The 21,449-nt window shown below is 34.1% G+C and overlaps 5 protein-coding genes across 9 annotated transcripts; 2 read left to right on the top strand and 3 right to left on the bottom strand.

Annotated features, from left to right (window-relative positions):
- Window positions 1-906: 906 nt before the first annotated feature.
- Window positions 907-3,380, bottom strand: LOC111456074 (protein SLOW WALKER 1). Of its 4 annotated transcripts, none has more exons than XM_023097807.1 (2): window positions 3,230-3,380; window positions 907-2,772 (listed from the first exon to the last, which is right to left on the bottom strand). In XM_023097807.1, exon 2 carries the CDS (start codon window positions 2,734-2,736, stop codon window positions 1,153-1,155), a length of 1,584 nt encoding a protein of 527 aa, XP_022953575.1. In that variant the 5' UTR covers window positions 2,737-2,772; window positions 3,230-3,380; the 3' UTR covers window positions 907-1,152. The 4 variants fall into 4 exon arrangements, with proteins under 4 accessions (XP_022953575.1, XP_022953577.1, XP_022953578.1 ...); XM_023097809.1 differs by having other exon boundaries at window positions 907-2,808; window positions 3,230-3,375; XM_023097810.1 differs by having other exon boundaries at window positions 907-2,775; window positions 3,230-3,375.
- Window positions 3,381-3,939: 559 nt separating this feature from the next.
- LOC111456312 (NEDD8-specific protease 1-like) lies at window positions 3,940-4,620 on the top strand. Its single transcript, XM_023098140.1, has one exon. The coding sequence runs from the start codon at window positions 3,940-3,942 to the stop codon at window positions 4,618-4,620; it is 681 nt and encodes a 226-aa protein (XP_022953908.1).
- Window positions 4,621-6,405: 1,785 nt separating this feature from the next.
- On the bottom strand, window positions 6,406-7,670 carry LOC111456077 (histone H2AX). The gene is made up of 2 exons (XM_023097815.1): window positions 7,290-7,670; window positions 6,406-6,785 (listed from the first exon to the last, which is right to left on the bottom strand). Exons 1-2 carry the CDS (start codon window positions 7,485-7,487, stop codon window positions 6,564-6,566), a joined length of 420 nt encoding a protein of 139 aa, XP_022953583.1. The 5' UTR covers window positions 7,488-7,670; the 3' UTR covers window positions 6,406-6,563.
- A 98-nt stretch (window positions 7,671-7,768) lies between these two features.
- On the bottom strand, window positions 7,769-8,552 carry LOC111456076 (histone H2AX-like). The gene is made up of 2 exons (XM_023097814.1): window positions 8,304-8,552; window positions 7,769-8,224 (listed from the first exon to the last, which is right to left on the bottom strand). Exons 1-2 carry the CDS (start codon window positions 8,532-8,534, stop codon window positions 7,997-7,999), a joined length of 459 nt encoding a protein of 152 aa, XP_022953582.1. The 5' UTR covers window positions 8,535-8,552; the 3' UTR covers window positions 7,769-7,996.
- A 7,705-nt stretch (window positions 8,553-16,257) lies between these two features.
- LOC111456075 (gibberellin receptor GID1B-like) lies at window positions 16,258-19,044 on the top strand. 2 transcript variants are annotated; one of them, XM_023097813.1, is made up of 3 exons: window positions 16,258-16,875; window positions 17,482-18,507; window positions 18,542-19,044. In XM_023097813.1, the coding sequence occupies exons 1-2, from the start codon at window positions 16,837-16,839 to the stop codon at window positions 18,469-18,471; spliced, it is 1,029 nt and encodes a 342-aa protein (XP_022953581.1). In that variant the 5' UTR covers window positions 16,258-16,836; the 3' UTR covers window positions 18,472-18,507; window positions 18,542-19,044. The 2 variants fall into 2 exon arrangements, with proteins under 2 accessions (XP_022953581.1, XP_022953580.1); XM_023097812.1 differs by lacking the exon at window positions 18,542-19,044 and having other exon boundaries at window positions 17,482-18,525.
- Window positions 19,045-21,449: the final 2,405 nt, after the last annotated feature.

The raw sequence follows: 21,449 nt of genomic DNA, 5'->3' as shown, positions 1-21,449 counted from the left end.
TAATATTTAATTTTAATTTTTAAAAACATTAATTTTGGTATTTTGTGTTTGGTCATTATATTCTTTTTTCTGTCTCATTCAAAACTCCAACCTGTTATTTGCGTTCTTATTAATAATGGCTACTCACATGATGCTGCAATTTTATTTATTTTTTATTTTTTTTATTTTTTTATTTAAAAAACACAAATTTGGATTTTCATCATTTATTTAATGATGGCGACACCTTTGATCTATTTTGTAGATCCTCAATTTTAGATGCCTTTAATTTTTTTTAACTTAATAATTCAAACAATTAATATTTATGTAATTTCAAGTATTAAACTTTATTTTTTAAAAATAATAAATTATTTTATTTTCATGATTCCAAAAGTGTTCTAATTATTATCAATTTAAGTATTAAAAATAAAACATAAAAAGAGAAAGAAAATAATAATAATAATTGGACCCTTTTAGGTTTGTAATTTATTAAGTTGAAGATTAAAGTCAGATCAATTAAATTCTCACTTATTCACCCATTAATTTTAACCTTAACCGCATAAAAGTTTAAAAAGATATTTGTTAACCTTGAACATAGGTTAAATTATTGATATTATCTTATAGCTCGAATACGGTATTTGTCACATCACAAACACCTTAGTCTAAAAAATATTTCAATTCGGTATAGCTGTGGATAGAAGAAAGTGGGACCCTAGTATAATGGTAACGATGTTCAAGTCCCCATGTTCATCCAAGTATTCTAAGATATTGCTACTCTAACAATATGTATGAAAGGTCGACAATAATGTTCATCCAAGTATTCTAAGAAATTGCTACTCTAACAATATGTATGAAAGGTCGACAATAATATTTGAATATAGACGTTTTTTAAACCCGGGGCAAAATAATAATATCAGCAGACAAACCCAATTCAAGAGAGTAGCTGAATTTAATGTATATAACATATGACCTTCACATGAAGGACCTTGACACTGTTCTTTGGTACCTAAAATTCATGAATTCAATCAAACACTAAATATTTCATGATCTACTCACCACTAGATTTTCAAACAACACAGGCACAGAGACAAAATTGGAGCCTTTTCTTGATGTTAATTGTAAAGAAAACACTGAAAAGTGTACCTTACAAACAACTAATTGAAAAACTGAATCTCATCATCTTCCAGCAATTCTCAGTAATGGTGAAATAATACCTTGTATCTCCAGCAATGACTGTAGTATCCGAATCTCTTCGTCTACCGATCGCTTTAAGTTTCTGGTATGATCTTTCAAGGCATCCGAGGCTCTAATGTCTTCGGCCCGTAGCTCAAGAACCTTTCGCGTCAACCCCATCAACAAGCTTGAGTATCTTGGCAATGTAGAGTGCTTTTGTAAGAAAACCAATAGCAAACCAAGCTCCTCCGTGTTCAAATTCGAAACGCATTTCAACAGCTTCTTTCTTGCTACCAATTCCTCCATTACAGCCACCACATTCTCCGGGTTCTTACTCGCTAACACCGATACTAGAGCATCCTTGTGCCTGAACTTCTTCAAGAGTTTATCGTGCTCTGTCAACTTCACCTTTTTGGGTTTCATGACTAGGTAATCTCCTTCAGTTGGCTTCTCCCCTTGACCACGATGAAAGTATCGAAAGTGAGAAGGCCTCAAGGCTCGCCTTTGAGGTTCCCCAACTGATCCGAGACTCCAAGGGTTCGACAAATTACTCGCTGTAATTCCCTTAGTCTTCCTCTTGCCAGCATACAAGATCCCATTTGAAGTCCCTATAACTCTACTACTACAGTCAGGAGAAAACCCAACCGACATAAGAGGTGTTGGGAATCTCATTGAATGAGTAACTTTCATTTTTGAATAATCAAACACCTTCATATACCCATCCAGAGCTACACTCAAGATTCTAAATTGATCTGATTCTTCTCCGCTATCCTTGCCCAATTTCCCAACACATAGTGAAGTAACAGTCTTATTATGACTCTCCATAGACCCCACCATCTTCCCACCTCCAATCACATCCCAAATTTTCACAGAATTACCCCCAGCAGTAGCAACTAGTCCACCTGACGGTAAGAAAATCACATCCTCCACCGGTTTCCCGTGATTTACTTCCAGAACCGATTTTGAATTCGTTCTAGCATCCCAAAGCTTCACAGTGTGATCATACGACCCAGTGACAAACATGTCCATGCTAGATGGAGAGCATGCTCCACTTCTAACATAGTCCTTATGGCCCAAAAAATCCAAAAGCGGAGTCTGACTCGCCACATCCCAGTACTTAACAACTGCATCATCCCCACCAGATACTAGGTGGAGCTTATCGAGAACCGGGTACTGGACAAAATGAACTGGGCGCGAATGGGAACGAAGCTTTCGAAGCGGGGTTCGAGATTTAACATCAAAGACTTGGACAAGCCCTGAAAGGTCCGAGGCAGCAATGAGAAGGCCATCACAACGAAACGAAGCACAAGATACAACATCTCGAAAAGATGTAATTGCAGAGGTAGGGGCCATGGTTTCCGTGCTAAAAAGAGTGAGAGAGGTCGAGTGGCTAGCAGAGAAAATGGAAGGATTCGTCGGACAGAAGGAAACAGAGGATATGGATGAAACAAGGTTTGGGATCTCATGACGCTTAAAGGAGGACCAATATTTTGATTCTGGAGTTTCTTTGGGTGTCCTGGCCTTAGCTTTAAGCTTTGGTTTAACCGGGAAGGTCCTTGTTAAACTCAAAGAATTAGGTTCTCCCATGCTTAGACTGAAAAAAGAACACCCTTCTCACCTAAACAACTACAGCAGCATGAAAATGTAGAGTAAGTAAGCCTAAAAATGAGAAAAATATGCGATTAAACAAAGCATAGAAGGCCCTCGATGCACAAACAACATAAAATCCATACAGAATAACACCCATTCTGCATTAATTTAGAACATTGGCAATCTGCCACTAAAAAAATAGGTACAAACAAACAAGATAAAACATATTTCAACGACAATTCAGCGACTCCAAACAACATCAAAAAACCCAAAAGTTCGAACAATAAGTAAAGCTCTGAATCTTCTCATTGTTATTCAAAACACCCACTACCAATTCAGCAAACAGAGGAAAAATTAACATTCAATGCAGTTAAAAACAAGGAAATTGACTAGAAATAAGAACGAAAGTGAGCATCGCAACAGAGCATAAATCAAATATATCGGTTGGGTTGTGAACAAAAAAGAACGAAATCAAAACGTTAAACCTTACCAGAAAGAATGAATTGTGGGCGAACGGTTCGTATCATGTACAAAGAAGCAGAAACTTCAATAGGAGGGAGACGAATAGGGCTTATGCGTGAATCAAAGAAATTAGGGCAGCCCTTAGGGTTTTGGCGGATGGCTTGGAAGAACGGGGTTAGGGTTTTTCTTACGTGGAAGAGAGAATAGTAATGGGCCGTTGAACGGGGTTAGGGTTTTTCTTACACGTAAGTGGAAGAGAGAATAGTAATGGGCCGTTGGGCTTCATTTAAAATCTCTAAATTTTAAATAATTTTAAATAGTGCTTTAAATTTAATTTTTTATTTTTATATTTATTTATTTTGTAATTTTAATTTCAATAATATCGCTTATAAAAAATAGGTGTAATTATTCAAATTAATCTTTTTTATTTTTTTATGCCTAAAAATATGTGAAAATATTTTTTTAAACCAATTTTGAAACAAATAGATTTTTTTTAATGTAATTTTATTTTTTCATATAAATTAATAGTTTATATTAAAATTGATTTTTTTTTTGTAAAAAAGATATATCTAATTTTTAAATATATAAAATAAACAAAAAAAAATATTTTGAAAATTGAATTTAAACAGGGAATATATCATCTGTCCTGGTCTATTTAAACATATGTTCATTCTATTTTTCTCATTCCTCTCATCGTCAATTACATTTAACAAATTCCTTTCGCAAACCTTTCCTCTCATGGCTGCTAAATTCTTGACTTACGGTGATGTCGTTATTCAAGGATTCGATTTGCATAGTTTAGAAGGCAGAAACTACTTGAACGACACCATCATAGATTTCTACTTTGCCTACCTCTCCGCAACGTACCAATCGAACGAAATTCTATCGATACCAACGAGTGTCTCTTTCTTGTTGGGCAACACTCTTGATTGGGATATTTTTATATCCACGATCGAATCCCTGAACCTCCATGAAAAGAAGCTAATTTTTTTCGTCGTCAATGACAACTCCAACGTCTCCTCTTCTGGTGGATCTCATTGGAGCTTGCTGGTGTATTGCAGAAAACGGAATTTATTCATGCACTACGACAGCCTTTCCACGATGAACAGTGAACCTGCTTTCACCCTTTATGAATCTGTGAGTGGCTACATCAATTATGATCCAGCAGAGTTTATGGAATGTCGTGCACCTCGACAAAATAATGGATATGATTGTGGACTATATGTGATGGAAACCGCTCGGGTGATTTACGAGCATTATTTCAACGTTGATCAATTTCGAAGCAAGGACGAGATTTCTGGACCCATTAATGTGATGCGAAGTGTAAAGAGTAAGTATGTTGAGTCCAACATGCGTTCTGAAATGATGCAGCTTATTCGCAGATTGAAGCAAGAACAAGAACAAATCAACTCTAGATAGATATGAAATAAGCAAGAACAAATTAATTCTGGCTAGTTTTTTTTTTTAATTATTTTTAATTTTATTGCTCGTCCATCCAAAGTTGTATTGATGCACCAAGAAAAAAGCTTTTTAAAAAAAAATTAATTTTATGAATAAAAGTATTTGTTACCATATTTTTGTTTAATTATTAAAATGGTCGGTCTTATTATTATTAATAACCGCTCAAACAACTAATAAATAATAAAAAAATAAAAACAATTATCAAAAAAATAAAATCTAGAAAAATAAAAACAATTATCAAAAAAATAAAATCTATAAAAATAAAAACAATTATCAAAAAATTAAAATCTAAACCGTTTATCAAATTAATTATATGAAAGTTAAATTAATTTTTTTAAAAAATACTTTTGAATTTTACATTATCTTTAAAAAAATATATCAAATTTTTAAAAGTTTCATTATACTAAAAAAAATTTACGCAGTTAAATATAGTATTCTTATTAATAATAATAATAATAAAACTTCCTATTTTTTATAAAAAAATTCAAACTCTTCTAAACTTTTTTTTAAAAAATTCAAAAATACCTTTACCACTTACCTATAAAAATAGACACAAACTTTTAAAAGTTTATGACAAAAAAAATGAAATTCATAATTTAATGAACTTCCAAAAACATGTTTATTTAATGGCTGGTGTTTTAGAAGTTTCTTTGAAATATGCTTCTATTTGGATGAGAACATTAACCTAATGTTCATCATCTATCAACTCGACTTAAAATGCATATTTCATCATTCAGACAATCGACCATTATCGAAGACTATCTGTTTTAGACTTCACAACGTTCTCCAAATATATAACGAAATGACCAAACTGACCAAACGTAGAACTTAACAAGGGCCCAAACATCATTAGTATCTGATTCCACACAAAGTTGCAGCTCCAAAGTACATGATCTAGACCTTCCTCCACACTCAAACGTTTAGAATGCTATGCTTCAAAACAGAGCATGTTTGTTTGTTTGTTTGAGGCAATTAAGAATAGGCATGCAAATGATATGCCTCTCAAGGACTTGAACAATGTGAATCCAGTCCATAGTTATGGAAAAAGGGAAGACAACAGTTGAAGGACACAACCAAACCAGGCATGTCTATCATTCGAGGCAAATGAAACAGCTGCAGTTCACTTCCCGGTCAAGCCAGGTGACATTATCCGCTTGCTTGACGAATGGGATATTTCCCTACAGCCGAACAACTCGATCCTAAGGGCAGGGAGAAGGAAGATAGAGAAGCCAGGAGAGGAGAGTTCAACAGTGTTTGTAAAGACACCAACTATGAGCAAGATCCATTTGGTTTGGTTCTCGACATGACCGACTAGAAGAAGTGTATGAAGGAATCCGTTCTACTTTTGGTTCTCAACATGACCAACTAGAAGAAGTGTATGAAGGAATCCATTCTACTTTTGGTTCTCGCCATGACCAACTAGAAGAAGTGTATGAAGGAATCCGTCCCATCTCCCTATTCTTGTATCTTGCCTAAAAATCATCAATATGGCTAGTGCTAGAAACATTTCCTAAAGGCCATTTGAATCAATGTGTTTTTTGGGAACAATCCCAACGCGTCTACTAGGGAGAGGTTTCCACACCCTTATAAGGAATGTTTCGTTCCCCTCTCCAACCCTCTCCAACCGATGTGAGAGTTCACATTTTTGCAAGTGGCTGAATCAACCTAATGCAGACATCTTAAATGAAAAAGGGTCTATTCCAAAAGCAAAATTTAACAAACAAGCATGCAAAACAGTAGAGGGACAAAACACAATATGGTTTCAATCAGATGTCAAATTAAAGAGATCCAGTCTTGTGGTTCACAATAACCAAATAGATTCCAAACCAAAGCAAAGAAACCACAACAGTTTTCGCTCTTAAATACCTCGCATATCAAAATTTGCAGATGATCAAACACCTTTAGAACTCTTGAGATGCAGATCCAATGTCGCCTTTACCCGACCCGGCTTTCTTAGGCAAGAGATTTTGATGGATATTCGGCAACACTCCACCATTTGCAATGGTCACATCCCCCAAAAGCTTGCTTAGCTCTTCGTCGTTACGGACTGCGAGCTGTATGTGCCTCGGAACAATACGGTTCTTCTTGTTGTCTCTGGCAGCATTGCCTGCAAGCTCAAGCACCTGCAAATGAAAATTTTTAGTATATTCAGCTACTTTAAATGCAAAACCAATTCATCATCATTGTACAGAAACAATAGGGATGAACCCAAATGAAACTTCGTTCATCCAAAGAACAAACTAACATAGTCTTGTGGCTTTGGCATCTTATTCACCAAGTAAAACTAAATAAGCTGCATTCAGTATCAATTTCTAGCCAATTGGATGACATGCAAGAGAAAAAGGGAGGCCACAATTCAAAGCTCGAGATTACTATGCAATGGTGAACCTAATTTCAAATAGTTTCTTCATCAATTTAAAGAAACAAATCGAAATTCATCATCTCCAAATCAATTCCAGAGCCAAAGCAGACGAAACCCAACAAAATCAAATATAAGAATTTCGATTCAAGTGATCAAAGCACTACACTACAGCACCTCACTTCATCACAATCAGACGAAAACAACTCCACAGATAAACAGATCGGAAACACAAGTAAAAGATCCGATGAGAAGAGCAAGCACTAACCTCGGCAGCCAGATATTCAAGGACAGCGGAGAGGTAGACGGGAGCACCGGCGCCAACGCGCTCCGCATACTTACCGGCCTTAAGAAACCTCGCAATACGACCGACGGGAAACTGAAGACCAGCCTTCTGAGACCGCGAAACAGACTTCGTGGCCTTTGGTTTCCCTCTGCCGCCCTTGGTCGAAGCCGATGAACTCATAGTATAGTTTTTCCCGGCGGATGATCAAACCCTAGATAATATGCAACTTGATAGATAGAATCGAAAAAAGAAAAATCGAGGGATTAAGGAAGAAGGATCCCTAAAATATATAGAGAGAGAGAAACGAAATCACATGAATCAGCAACTTCCATATCATTAATGAAAAAAAATAAACATTTAAATTAGTGGCCAATTAAGTAAATTGAAGATTTCGCATTTTAAAGCGGTTATATCTCGTAATTTTTTATTGGCATGCAAGAAAATTTACGAATTCCAGGAAATTGAAAACTCAATTAGTTTCTTTCGATTCTAATTAGCCGTGAACTTCATCAGCATTTACACAATAAAAAAGTTGAACGACAACAATCACGAAAACTGATCTACGCGAAATTCGTTTCGCAAATTTACATACCGAAAGAAGTATGATCGATTGAAGCTAATAACAATCTAACATAACCTAACTATTTAATTTTCATTTCATCATCAATGGTAGTGATTTCTACAGTAACCTAAAATTCTTGAGATGCCGATCCAATTTCGGCCTTGTCTTTCGCATTCCCAGCCTTCTTCGGCAAAAGAGACTGATGAATCTTCGGCATCACTCCTCCACTAGCAATCGTAACCGATCCCAAAAGCTTGCTCAATTCCTCATCGTTCCTCACCGCAAGCTGAATATGCCTCGGAATGATTCTGTTCTTCTTGTTGTCCCTAGCAGCATTGCCGGCCAACTCCAAAACCTAAACGAAAAGCAAAATTCCTGAAACAAAACACTAAAAATCGAAGAATTAAACTGTAAACGAAATTAGCCTTACAAACCTCGGCAGCGAGGTATTCGAGGACGGCGGAGAGGTAAACCGGTGATCCAGAACCTACGCGCTGAGCGTAACGGCCCTTCTTGAGGTACCTGGCAATACGACCCACGGGGAATTGAAGACCAGCCTTGTGAGACCTGGAGACTGACTTGGCGTCAGATTTCTTGCCTCTGCCGCCCTTAGTCGGAACATCGTTGGAACTCATTTTTACTTTCCGGCGGTGAAATGGATTCATAGCATAGAAGAGGGCTGTTGGTTTGCTTTTATAGTGAAGAACGGAACGCTGTGATTGGTGGAACGTTGTTTCACCCCGATCGCCAATGTGGCGGGAATTAAATTTTTAAAAATTTGGCGCGACGGCCGAAGATTTAAAAACTAAATTAATTAGTTTTTTTCTTTCTTTTTTTACATAATCCTTAATAAATACAAATTAATACAAATACCTCAATTTAATTTTAGTTAATCTTAAATTTAATCATTTTTTATTAATTTTTAAAAAACAAAAATATTTTTTTAACTTTTTTTTTTTTATATTTTCAAATTTTAGATTTGGATTTGAAAATACGGTTAAAAAATAGATAACAAACCGATTTAAATCACCTTAAAAAATAGTTAAATTTACTTTTTTTTTTAAATATTAATACTAAAAATAATTTAATACAATGGCCCAAAATTAATTAATGATTATATTGGGCCCATTTACTATTTGCTTAATGGGCTCAAAATTTTATACAACGGCCCAAAACTCGTCGAATTTTCCACCGGCCCAACAGAGAAAAATCATTAAATTAAAAAAAATTCCCTTTTCCACGTCATTCTTTATTTTATTATTTGAGAAAAAAATAAAAATATTATTAATGGTTAATACGAGCATAACTCAGTAAATAACTCGATAATTATATTTACATTTTTTTTAATTTTATTTAAAATTATATAATTATATTTATTTAATTTGGGTGGGGGAAAAAGGTGATTAAATCAAACACGTGATCCATTTGTTTATCTCTAAGAAGGAATATTCTTCTTACGTAAAATGACCCAATTGTCCCTATGCCTTTTCACATACATTGTACAATGTTTGTAGGCCCATTGCTCTTATGGGCCTCATAGAAAATTAATTTCCAAAGATACCCCTCACAATTTTTCATTTGTTTTTACTTTTTTTTTTAATTTTATAATACCAAAGCCCTAAGTAGGTGGTGGTTCAAAGAACATGGATTTATAAATATTAAAGAAAAAGGTTACTTATTCTCGGCATGTTCGGTTACAATAAATTCACATCATTTATCAGGGATCGAAGAATTTGCGTTTCTTCACGAAACTCTCGAGACCGTTTTGGCAGCTGCAACAACATTCCTATTAAAACAAGCGTAGAGGTAACTCGTAAGATGACTTGCGTCGATAACACGGTATCCTACTAACGGTTTTTCCTGTATAAAGGATAAAGCTAACCGTCGTGGTTGAAACCATGAATTCAAAAATTACTACCTTAATTAGTAAAATAATAAAAATAATTAAAAAGAAAAAAAATTAATGGACCCATGTGGAGTCATTATTATCATAGGAGTAATAGGACATAATAAACTAATTAAAAAATGAGGGGGGCATTTTGGGGTTTTCACAATGTGTGTGTGTGTTTTTTTTTTTTTTTTTTTAATGACTTTGGTACATACACGTAATGTTAGGGAATTGTTTAATGTTGTTTTTTGTCCATTAGCTTTACAACACGACATTATGTTATTACCCAATAACACAGCTATTATTATCATCATTATTATTATTATTATTATTATTATTTATAAATATTTATTTTATTTTTTAAGTCGGCTGCCATTTGCAATTAATACTCTCATTTTATTTCATTATTTATTTTATTTTTTGGGATTTTAATTATATAATTTTAAAATGTCTACTTTTTAACTCATTTACTTTAAATATGGGTTTTTTTTATATCTAATATTTCTAAGAAATTATTAAATAGAGTATCTGAAATTTAAAAAAATAATAATAATAAATAAACTTTTGAACGTCGTTATAGTTGCTTCCCTTCCTCTCAAACCCGGTTTCTCTTCCAGGTTAGAAGAAGAAAACGAAAGAAAAATGAATATTTACTATTTTTAAACTGCTAAGCTCGGGAACCTATATATTCTTCAACTGTACACTCGGTAAAAGTAAAGCGGTTTGATGAACATCTCCTCTCATTTACAATCGAGTTGCTTTAGTTATGCTAATGTCTTTAATGTTAGTTTTTAGTTGAAGCTCGTTGACATGTTGTTTGTGACTGTGTCGTATTGACATATTTGAGTCATCGATTTTTTTAAATTGACATGTTGTATATGACCCGGATTATAATAAGACCAAATTGAAACTAGAGTTGACCAGAAAAGACAATCTGATCTAATAACTATGTGGTCGAAAATTATTCTAGGTTCGTTTTTTTCTCTCGGTTTCATTCAAAACGTTAAATTCATATTATAGAAATATCATTATCGTCAACAGTAACAAACGTGTACTTCAAAATTCTCGATGAATCACGGTTTGTGGAAGCTTGAGAGGAAGAGAAAAGGTCTATGTGAAGTGGAAGTGGAAATGGGAATTGGAAGAAAAATTTTGGGGAGATTAATAATGACATGTACCAAACCGATAGAGCTGAAAGAGAATGGACCCCATAATAATGGGTTATGGCATGACAAACAAAATGCCAGACAAACATGGAATCAAACAACTAAACAAAAAAAATGTTTTTTTTTTTTTTAATTTAAAAAATTATTGTACCTCGAGTTTCGTACCGTTTCATATATTTAAATTTCGTTATTCGACTTTCATTGAATTTCAAATTTTGTTTTTCAATTTTTTTAAATCGAGTAATATAAAATTAAAGAGAAGGAGAGTACAGATTGAGAAATGGTACCAGAGCTAGATATTTGGCGATGTGCCGATGAGGTGGCTGAGCCCAAAAGAGGGATGGACACGAGGCGATGTGCTAGCAAGGATGTTGAGCTTCAAACGAGGGTATATTTGGAGGGTCCCCACATCGATTAGAGAAGGGAAAGGTGAGAGTAGAACGAAATATTTTGCATAAGAACGTAGAAACCTCTCCATAACAGACCCATTTTAAAATCAGTTAATATATTCTCAAAATTTGTAATAAATGATTAAAAAAAATTTTAATATAAATTATTTTAAGTTTTATTTATTATTATTACTTTGACTTTAAGTAAAATGATTCGAACCTCATTTTAAAAAAATAATAAATATTAAAATGACGTTTTTAACGAACAAATAGATAAGGACGACGAAAAAGGATAAAAAGGGAAATTTGCAGAGCAATATATATATATATTTATTAATATTATTATTGTAATTTAAAATGGGAGTGAAGAAAAAATAATAAAAAAAGGGTTAGCATTTGGTGGGATTGACCAAAACGGGGGAAGAAGCCAAGGGGGGTTCCTAGTTGTTGACCTAATCACTAAATGCCAAATCCCCTTTGTGGGCTGCACGTTATTTTTATAAATAAAATTCCTTAATTTAATTAATTTCCTAAACACGCCCTAATTAAATACTCTTTTTTTTTCGACAAATTAATTATAAAAAAATATTTTTAAGGATGCTTATTTTAATTTTCATTAAATTAATATTAAACGGTAAAAATTATTAAGTAAATATAGTTGTTATGTTTCTATTGTGACAATCTTATTTTTTAAATAATATTTATTTTAATGCATTCTCGACGCCATTCAGTTTTATCTTTATTATAGACACGAGAATAGTCTCGTTTCACGAAATAGGGACGAGATAGTGAGACTCGTGGTTTTTGGTGAATCCGACAAAAAATTCACGTGAATTTGTACTCAAAATCGACTTTATTGCAACTGTATTTCACTTTTTACGGTAAAATTCTATTAATAAATAATCAATAATTGAAATTAACTTTAACTTTATTATAAATTACCTACTTTTACCCTAACAATTATAGGAATAAATTAAAGGCAATTTTATTTTTTAGACAATATTTACCTTAACAAATTCTTTATGCCATTCAGGTTTATCTTATTATGGACATGAGAATAGTCCCGTTTCACGGAATAGGAACGAGATAGCAAGAATTATGTTTTTTTTGGTGAATTCGACAAAAAAATTACGTGAATTTGTATTCAAAATCGACTTTAATATTGTAACAGTATTTCATTTTTTACGGTAAAATTCAATTAATAAATAATCAGAAATTAAAATAAATTGACGATTTTTACTCTAATAATTATCGGAATAAATTATGTAAATATAGTTATTATGTTTCTAATGACGATAATTTTATTTTTTAGACAATATTTATTTTAACAGATTGTTCAATTTTATCTTATTATGGATACGAGAATAGTCTCGTAGGTTTTGGCGAATCCGACAAAAAATTCACGTCAGCTTGTACTCAAAACCGACTTTATTGTAACCATATTTCGTTTTTTACGGTAAAATTCAATTAATAAATAATCAAAAATTGAAATTAACTTTTAACTAAGTGAAAATATATAAAATGTTAAATTAATTACACATGAGTGGGACCTACTAATTAAAACCTCAAAACAAAGCAAGATTAAATTATAATAATTTTAATTAAAATTTGAAATATATAATATTAAATATAGTCAAAGTCAAAAAATAAAATAAATTTAATTTTTAAAAAAGAAAGTTGAAACCAACACGACAATGAGTTTGGTATAAATAATTGTGAGTTTTTATTCGCGTGTGTGCGCGGCACATGCTCCACCACACTCACTACACGACAAAACATGCATCCAATTGTTCAACCACTAACCCATTCCAACCCCCTTTTTCTTTTCCCACTATTTTTTAAAAAAATATTTAATTTAATTTATTGAATTTTCTTCCCCCTTCCATTCCTTGCCTTCCAAGCAATCTCTCATTATTTTTTTTAATAAATAATTTAATATTACGAATGCTCGTAAACGATCGAGTTTTTGAACAACCCTAAAAGACCCGTTTCTAGAGAAGGGTATAATTGTCATTGTAATATTAAATTTCGTCTAAAATAAATATTAGTGTATTAATTCGATCGTAATTTGATTAAAAGTTGATTAGCTCGGAGACCTAATTATGGAAAGTGCATTCTTTTTGTATGCAACGAACATTTGATCACATGGGATAATGTTGTGTTTGAGATAAGGTTATTTTTTATTTTTTATTTTTTTATTTAATAAAGTTAAAGTAAAAGTTAAATGTATTGTACTTTATTTTAAAGTTTTGATTTTAGTTCGTGACGTATGAGTTTCATTATCGACCATATTCCAATTCAGCAAACACTGTTTTTTTAGAATAAGATATCGTGAAATATCGAAATCGAAATTTTCTCTATATAATTTCCCGCAAGAAAATAGGGTTGTCGTTGTTAAATAAACACGACTCTCCACAATAGTATGATATTGTTCACTTTGAGCATAGCTCTCGTAGCTTTGCTTTGTACTTCCCCAAAAGGCCTCGTACCAACGGAGAAACCCATAACTTTTACCTAAATTAGTCGATGTGTGACTTTCATCATCCAACAGTCGGGTACTTTGAAAATAAATTAAATAAAGTAATTATTATATAAAAAAATGAATGTAATTAAATTATTATATTATTAAAAAAAATTGAAGTACACAAATGAATGTCTGTAAGGATTGTACCATAGCATTTCCCTTCCCATCTCGTTTTGCATCGTGATCTTCACGGCCGAAAGCAAAAATTCCCCAAATCCGACGGTCCAGATCATTTCTCTGCGGGTCCCACGTTATTAAAATAAAATATAATGTTTTGTTTGTATTTAGATTCTGTAAAACGGACCAAAAAAGGACAATTTTTTAAAAGTATTTTAAATGTTTTTTCGAGGAAATAAACAAAAAACTTATCTAAAAATATAAAAATTAATTTAAAATATAGTTTTGAACTATATAATTGTCCAAAATATTTTAATACAAGCTTGATTTTGGTAGGTAAATTATTATTATTATTTTTTAAAAAATTAATAAAAATTAAGTTTGACTAAAATAGAATAAAAATATATAAAAACAAAAACAATATTTTGATCTTAAAATATATATATATATATATATATCTTATCAATCAGACGGCTGATAGAAGTGGACAAGTACACGTGGCAGGCGAAGAGAAGGTGATGGTCATTAAGGATGGGACCCACCAGGAGAAGAGTTCGATAATCGTAGCAAAACAAAACAACAACAAACAACTGGTTTTGTTTTTTTCTTCCTTTCTACAAAGAATAAAAACCGATGATTACTGGTGGGACCCACTGTGCAATGCCACGTGTCGATAGCCCATAAGATTTAAAATATATATATATATATATATATATTTTTTTTTTTTACAAAAACCCAAAACGGGGCTCCAGACGAATACGACAAAATCCTAAGGCCACGTACGAGTTATTAACTTTCCAAAAAATTAAAATAATAATAAAATTGTAGTAAAGCCTCCTATCAGACTCTGACAAAAAACATGCCGTCACGCGCTTTGTGAAGAGGACAAAACACGTGTCGCTCTCGTTGGCATTTTGGTAGTTTTAGAAAAATGTTGAGGGTATTTCCGGAAATTAAATTTTGACGAGCTGGTGGGTTTGGCAAAAATGAGTCCAGACGGAACCCCTTGTCGCCACGTGCTTTGGCGTAGGCCGCACGCAGGAAACTCTGTCTCCACCTTTTCTTTTTATTATTAATAAAATTCAAAAAAGAAAAAAAACACACTTTATTTATATAAAACATATTAATTATCGAAAATCAAATTACCTTAAAATTATCATTCTCTAACACCCCAAGCCCACAATCCGCACATATTGTCTGCTTTGACTCGTTACGTTTCGTGGTCAATCTTGCAGTTTTAAAACGCGTCTGGGAGGTAGTCGTTCTCCTCTCCCATCGATGTGAGAACTCACAATTAGGGGCCAGCATCCTCGTTAGCACACCACCCTTATGTCTAGCTCTGATACTATTTGTAACAGTTGAAGTCCACTACTAGTAAATATTGTTCACTTTGGTCTGTTACCTATCGTCATTAGCCTCTTAGTTTTAAAACGCGTATGTTAGGGAGAGGTTTCCACACCCTTAGAAGGAATGCTTCGTTCCCTACTCCAATCAATGTGAGATCTCACACATTCATATGCTTTAATATCACCACATGTTTTCTAGTATTCTTAAATAGTGCCAGTGTGATTTGTATTATTGTCCCGAGCCCTCGTTACAACTAGGACATGTTTGAGGTAGTGATGATACGTTTATCAACGATATAGGCTCGTTGGAATAATGATGTTGCGATATTTGGTATATACACATTTTTTTGAAACTAAAGATTTAAATCCTCGTACCACTCCTTAGCCCGACAAAATTGAAAATTTTAATAGTAAAAAAAATATATTTTTTAATTAGAAAAAATTCCATAAATCTTCGTATCAATTAAGTTAATGATTCAATCAAGATCAACAATAAATAGAAAAAAAAAAAAGCTTAAAGCCCTAATAAAAACAAATTATAATTATAAAAAAGAGATTAATTCAATAAATAATCAAAATATTAATTCATTTTTCCCATAACCTATTCATTATATTCTAATATATATATATATAAAATCATTAAAATATTTTCTAATAAATAATCTAAATTGATTTGTTTTTTTTTAAAAGAATTAAAAAAAAACCCTTTATTCATTTAAGAATTTACCGCCCAAAAAACCCCATTATTTATGTAATTGAATTTTTCCAAAAAGAAAATAGGATAAAATTTTCAAAAGTGGATGTAAATAGTGAAATAATAATAAATAAAAAAAGATCCATAATCTATGGACGACGCCCCTGCTTTAGAAAAAAAAAAAAATAATAATAATTAATCCGAAAATGGGTCTGACATTTGGCATTAGCCCATTCTTCCCTTGGAACCTTTCCATTTTCACTAAAATTGACCGACCTCCAAAACCCCTTCTGTTCTTTCTTCTTCTTCCTCCAAAACAAGCCCTTCCTCAACGACACAAACAACACCCACATTTTAAATATTGCGCTATAAAGGAGGAGGAGAGAATAAAGCGAGAACAAATTTTTGGGGATTTTTATATATATATATATATATATATATATTGGAATGGTAGGTCCATTGTGAACAGTTCAATTCGGTCGCCCGATTTGTCGTCTCTCTCGTCTCCGTCCACCACCGTCGTTTCTCTTCCCCTTTGCGATTTTGACCATCAAACGCCCTTTCTCTTTCTTCTCTATTATCCCTTGATCTCCCTGCCTGCCTGCCTGCCTTTATCGCCCTTCTCTGTTCTCCTTGTTTCTGTAACAAAGGGTGTTGTTCATCAGAAACCACTGCTTAAAGGGGTTTTTCTCGTCTTCAATCATCGCTATATTTCTACCCATTTTGTTGTTTCTTTGAATTAGAGGGGTTTTGATGCTGTTTTGAGTGGAGATCACTGTTTGTGTTCTTGACGCTTCGTTGATTTCTTGGGGTTTGGGTTTTGGGTTTTTGACAGAAGAGGAGATGGCTGGGAGTAATGAAGTCAATCTTAATGAATCTAAGGTACTTTGTTTCGTAATCTGTGTTCATTTGCTGGCTATTTGCTTGATTTTGAATTGGGTTTTAATGGTTTCATTTATGGGGTCTCTTCTGTTCTTGTTTTGTAGCTTTTTCCATTGCTTTTAATGGTTATGATTTTGGGTTTCTAAGCTTTCTTGCTTGTATGCTGAGTTTTTGGTAAGTTTTTGTGTTGAAGATTTGAGCACTTTGTTTGACTTCTAGAGGGTTTTTGGATGCTTTCTGTGAACTACTTGACTGGTTTTGAATTGTTCATGATGGTTTTTGGCTAACACTGAGCTGGTGAGTGTATTTTTTGGTATGTTTTGATGGATTCTTAGTTGCATTTGCTGCTGAAATGCTTGGAGATTATGTCATTGGTTGTGAAATCCCACGTCGGTTCGGGAGGAGAAGGAAACACCCTTTATAAGGGTGTGGAAACCTCTCCCTAGCCGACGCATTTTAGGAAGCCCAAAAAAGACAATATCTGCTAGCGATGGGTTAGGACCGTTACATTGTTCCTCAGAATAATCATGTTCTTCCTTGATATTGACTTGGGTTTATCTGATTATCTCTTAGTTTTCGTCATTGGGCTGATCTTTGTTGATGCAGAGGGTTGTTCCTTTGAACACATGGGTGCTCATATCCAATTTCAAGCTAGCTTACACCATCCTCCGCCGCTCTGATGGCACCTTCAACCGTGAGTTAGCGGAGTATCTCGAGCGCAAAGTTCCAGCCAATGTGAATCCAGTTGATGGGGTTTTCTCATTCGATAATGTTGATCGAGCTTCTGGCCTTCTCAACCGAGTTTATCAGCCGGCCCCAGATAATGAAGCTCGCTGGGGCATCATTGATCTTGAGAAGCCTCTAAGCAAGTCCAAAGTTGTACCTGTCATCCTGTTTTTTCATGGTGGGAGCTTTGCTCATTCATCAGCCAACAGTGCTATTTACGACACCTTTTGCCGCCGTATCGTAAGTGTCTGCAAGGCAGTTGTTGTCTCGGTTAACTACCGTCGATCGCCTGAATATCGATATCCATGTGCATACGAAGATGGCTGGACTGCACTCAAATGGGTGAAATCAAAGAAATGGCTTCAAAGTGGGAAGGATTCCAAGGTTCATGTGTATTTAGCTGGTGATAGTTCTGGTGGCAACATAGCTCATCATGTTGCAGCAAGGGCAGCTGAGGAAGACATCGAGGTATTAGGCAACATACTTCTTCACCCGATGTTCGGGGGCGAAAAGAGAACCGAATCAGAGAAGAAACTCGACGGTAAATACTTCGTAACCATTCAAGACCGAGATTGGTACTGGAAAGCTTATCTCCCTGAAGGAGAAGACAGAGACCACCCAGCTTGTAACATTTTTGGCCCCAAAGCCAAAAGCCTAGAGGGAATCAACTTCCCGAAAAGTCTCGTCGTTGTCGCCGGTCTGGACCTGATGCAAGATTGGCAACTCGCATATGTGCAGGGCCTGAAAGACTCCGGTCACGACGTGAAACTTCTCTTCCTCGAGAAGGCGACAATCGGGTTCTATTTCTTGCCAAACAATGAACATTTCTACTGTCTAATGGAAGAGATAGACCACTTTATCAACCCTTAAACTGTTCATACAGCTACTTAACTTTCCTACCCAAGTAAAAAAAAAAAAAAAAAACAAGAANATACCCAAAAAAAAAAAAAAAAAAAAAAACAAGAACAAAATCTGCTACACCTAACACAGGCTTTTACACAGATGACTTGGGTATCTGTTCTTCCTTTTGTTGTAATGCTTTGTAGTTATATATATATATATATATATGATATACAGTTATTTCTGCTTCTTTGCTGCTGCTGCTGCTGCTTATTGATACTCAGGAGCTAAGTGGCCAAAATTATAGAGCTGATATGAGTTGAATGAGGAGCCTGAAAGAGCAGAAAGTTCAGATGCCAAGAAGCCTTCAAAGTTTGCCTGCCTGACTCTTCCAGCCATTAAACAAGTGAGTGTGTGAAGTGTAGGGGTAACTTTTGTTGGTTTATGAATCTTTTGATGAACAAAATATGGGCATTCTGGTTTATAAGCACTAATTTTTCACACAGGTTTAGGGTTATGGTTCATCTTGTTTGTGAATTGTATGTTATACATGTGGGTTTAGAGATGAAATATAAAGGCTTATGTTTGTATACTTCTCTTTTAGCTGTTGTGCATTTCTTCTTCCTCTTTTGTGTGGTGAAGTGTTTGTAGCTCATTTCGAGTATGATAGGTTCTACATAGATAGAACACAAAGATTTCTTGTTTTCTTTGATGTTATGATCCTACTTAAGATGCGTGTCATGCTGGATTTTGAGTACTCTACTGTTGTAGAGTCTTTAGTTAGACAAAGTTACGTGAGATGGATGTAAGTATCCACTTGAACACGTGTTGCAATAGCTCAAGCCCACCGTTAGTAGATATTGTCTTCTTTGGGATTTCTCTTTCGAGCTTTCCCTCAAGGTTTTAAGACGCGTTTTATAACTGTGATGTTGAGGGTACAGGCCAAAGATGACAATATTTGCTGGCGGTGGGCTTGAGCTGTTACAAATGGTATTAAAGTTAAACATTAGGTGGTGTGTTAGTGAGGACACTGTGTCTCCAATGGGGTGGATTGTGAGATCTCACATTGGTTGGAGAGGGAAACGAAGGATTCCTTATTAAGATGTGGAAACCTCTCCCTAATAGATGCGTTGACAGCGATCCGTAACAGGACAAACAGACTATCTAGTAGCGATGGGCTTGGGTTATTACACGATACAGGTTAGTTGAGAATGACTTTTCACAAAATTTTAAGCACTTAGAAAGTCATTTCAAGGAAGTCGTAAGCTCACGACTAGATTCTTTATATTTGGATTTGAATGAAAAGAGGAGTGATTTCTAGCCATCTTCTCAAAAGGACATGGGTTGCCCACGTCTCATCCATAAATAGCATAAAACTTTGCGGCCAATAATGATTGGAGACCATGTCTTAATCATGGACTTCACCATCCTACAAACATTGATTTGATCATTTCTTGTCATTTCCTTGTACACTATTCCTAAAAGGAGGAAGGGGATTTGGAATTTGGGATAGCATCAAACTCCCCAAACCTCCTCCTTTTCATCGATCACCCTGTCCCGAGAGCCTGTTTGGGACACGGGTTTGAAATCAAGAATCTCTAAGCTCTGAACCCATGAGGTCGAGTCTATGTTTGAAGTGCTCGATTGAGTTCTTTTGCAAAGTGAACTATACTACGTGTCAGTAATAATATTTTATTATGATATAAATATATAATTGGAAGGAAAAAAAAAGTGGATAAAATAGAAAATTGAAAAGAAAGGGAATGGTTATTGAAGTGTTGGACTAGGCATTGGAAAAGATTGGAACAGCTAAGCTTTTGGACAAAGACATGATGGAATCTTGTCCCAAACATACAATAAAATATTGACTTTTTTATTTTAATTTTTTAATAATAATAATAATAATTAGATTTTTAATTTAGACAGATAAAGAGAGAGAGAGAATATATGCTTATGTTTTGCAAATCTGTCAATCACAATGGGAAATCATTTAAACTTTTATTATAATTCAAATTTCAAACCCAAAAGTTCCCAACTTTTGTCATTTTATTCCTTTCCCCTTTGCCTTTCTTTTCTTTGTCCTTCACCAACATTTTTTTTTCTTTTGTCTTAGGAACAAAACATGCTTTTTTTCCCTTAATTATTACTTCCTATTTTACCTAATTTCTTTCTTTTTCTTTTTCGAGTGTTGGCTTTCTTGAATGTGTTCGGTTGTATGATTAGGGTTCTGTTTCACTTTAGTCTTTATGATTGATCAAACGTCACAAATTAGGTTTTTTGTTCTTGTCGAGCTATGGAAACTAGAGAATTCATTTGTTCATTCTTGTTTTAGTACAACAAAAGCTCTTTCAAACTGCTGCTGAATCCATAGGTAGGTAGGTAGAGACAATATGGTGAACTGAGACATCTTAGTAGCTAAAAAAATAAAAGGAAAACAAATGAGCGAAATGGGAGCAGCCTGAAGTGTGAAAATGGGGTTGTGGGAGAGTAATACAAGCATCGTGCTGCTAAGCAAAGCGGTGGAGTGTTGTACACTAATGGCGAGAGTCTAGTAGCGAGCAATATCATTAGCTTACAATCTAACTTGCATAGAATAGGGTACGTGGAATCCTGTATGCATCTGCAAGGACCACTGTGTAAGGTTAAATACTTCTAAGTGAGTGACACGTCCTACTTTTCTTTTGGAGGTTCTATAGTCAAAGCATTTATTAAAAAGCTCTTGGAAACCTAACACAAATATAGTTTAGAAAACTTGCGGGAGCATTTTCTTTAGAATATTTTTACAGTCAATAGAAAGAAAAATCAAACCTACGACACATAAGAGAAAATTTCATACATTTAACTATTTGAGCGATACTCATGTCAATTTTGCTCATAAATTGAATAGCTCAACGTTAAGAAACGAAACTCATGTATTTCAGTACATAGACTGTAACGACCCGGGAAAGAAAGAAGGAAAAAAAAAGAAAATATTATATATGTATATATATATATATATATATATATAT

Source organism: Cucurbita moschata, unplaced genomic scaffold, assembly GCF_002738365.1.
Source record: "Cucurbita moschata cultivar Rifu unplaced genomic scaffold, Cmos_1.0 Cmo_Scf00018, whole genome shotgun sequence".
Taxonomy (NCBI): Eukaryota; Viridiplantae; Streptophyta; class Magnoliopsida; order Cucurbitales; family Cucurbitaceae; genus Cucurbita; species Cucurbita moschata.
Note: the sequence above shows the minus strand (reverse complement) of the source record. Positions and strands in the feature narration are given on the sequence as shown.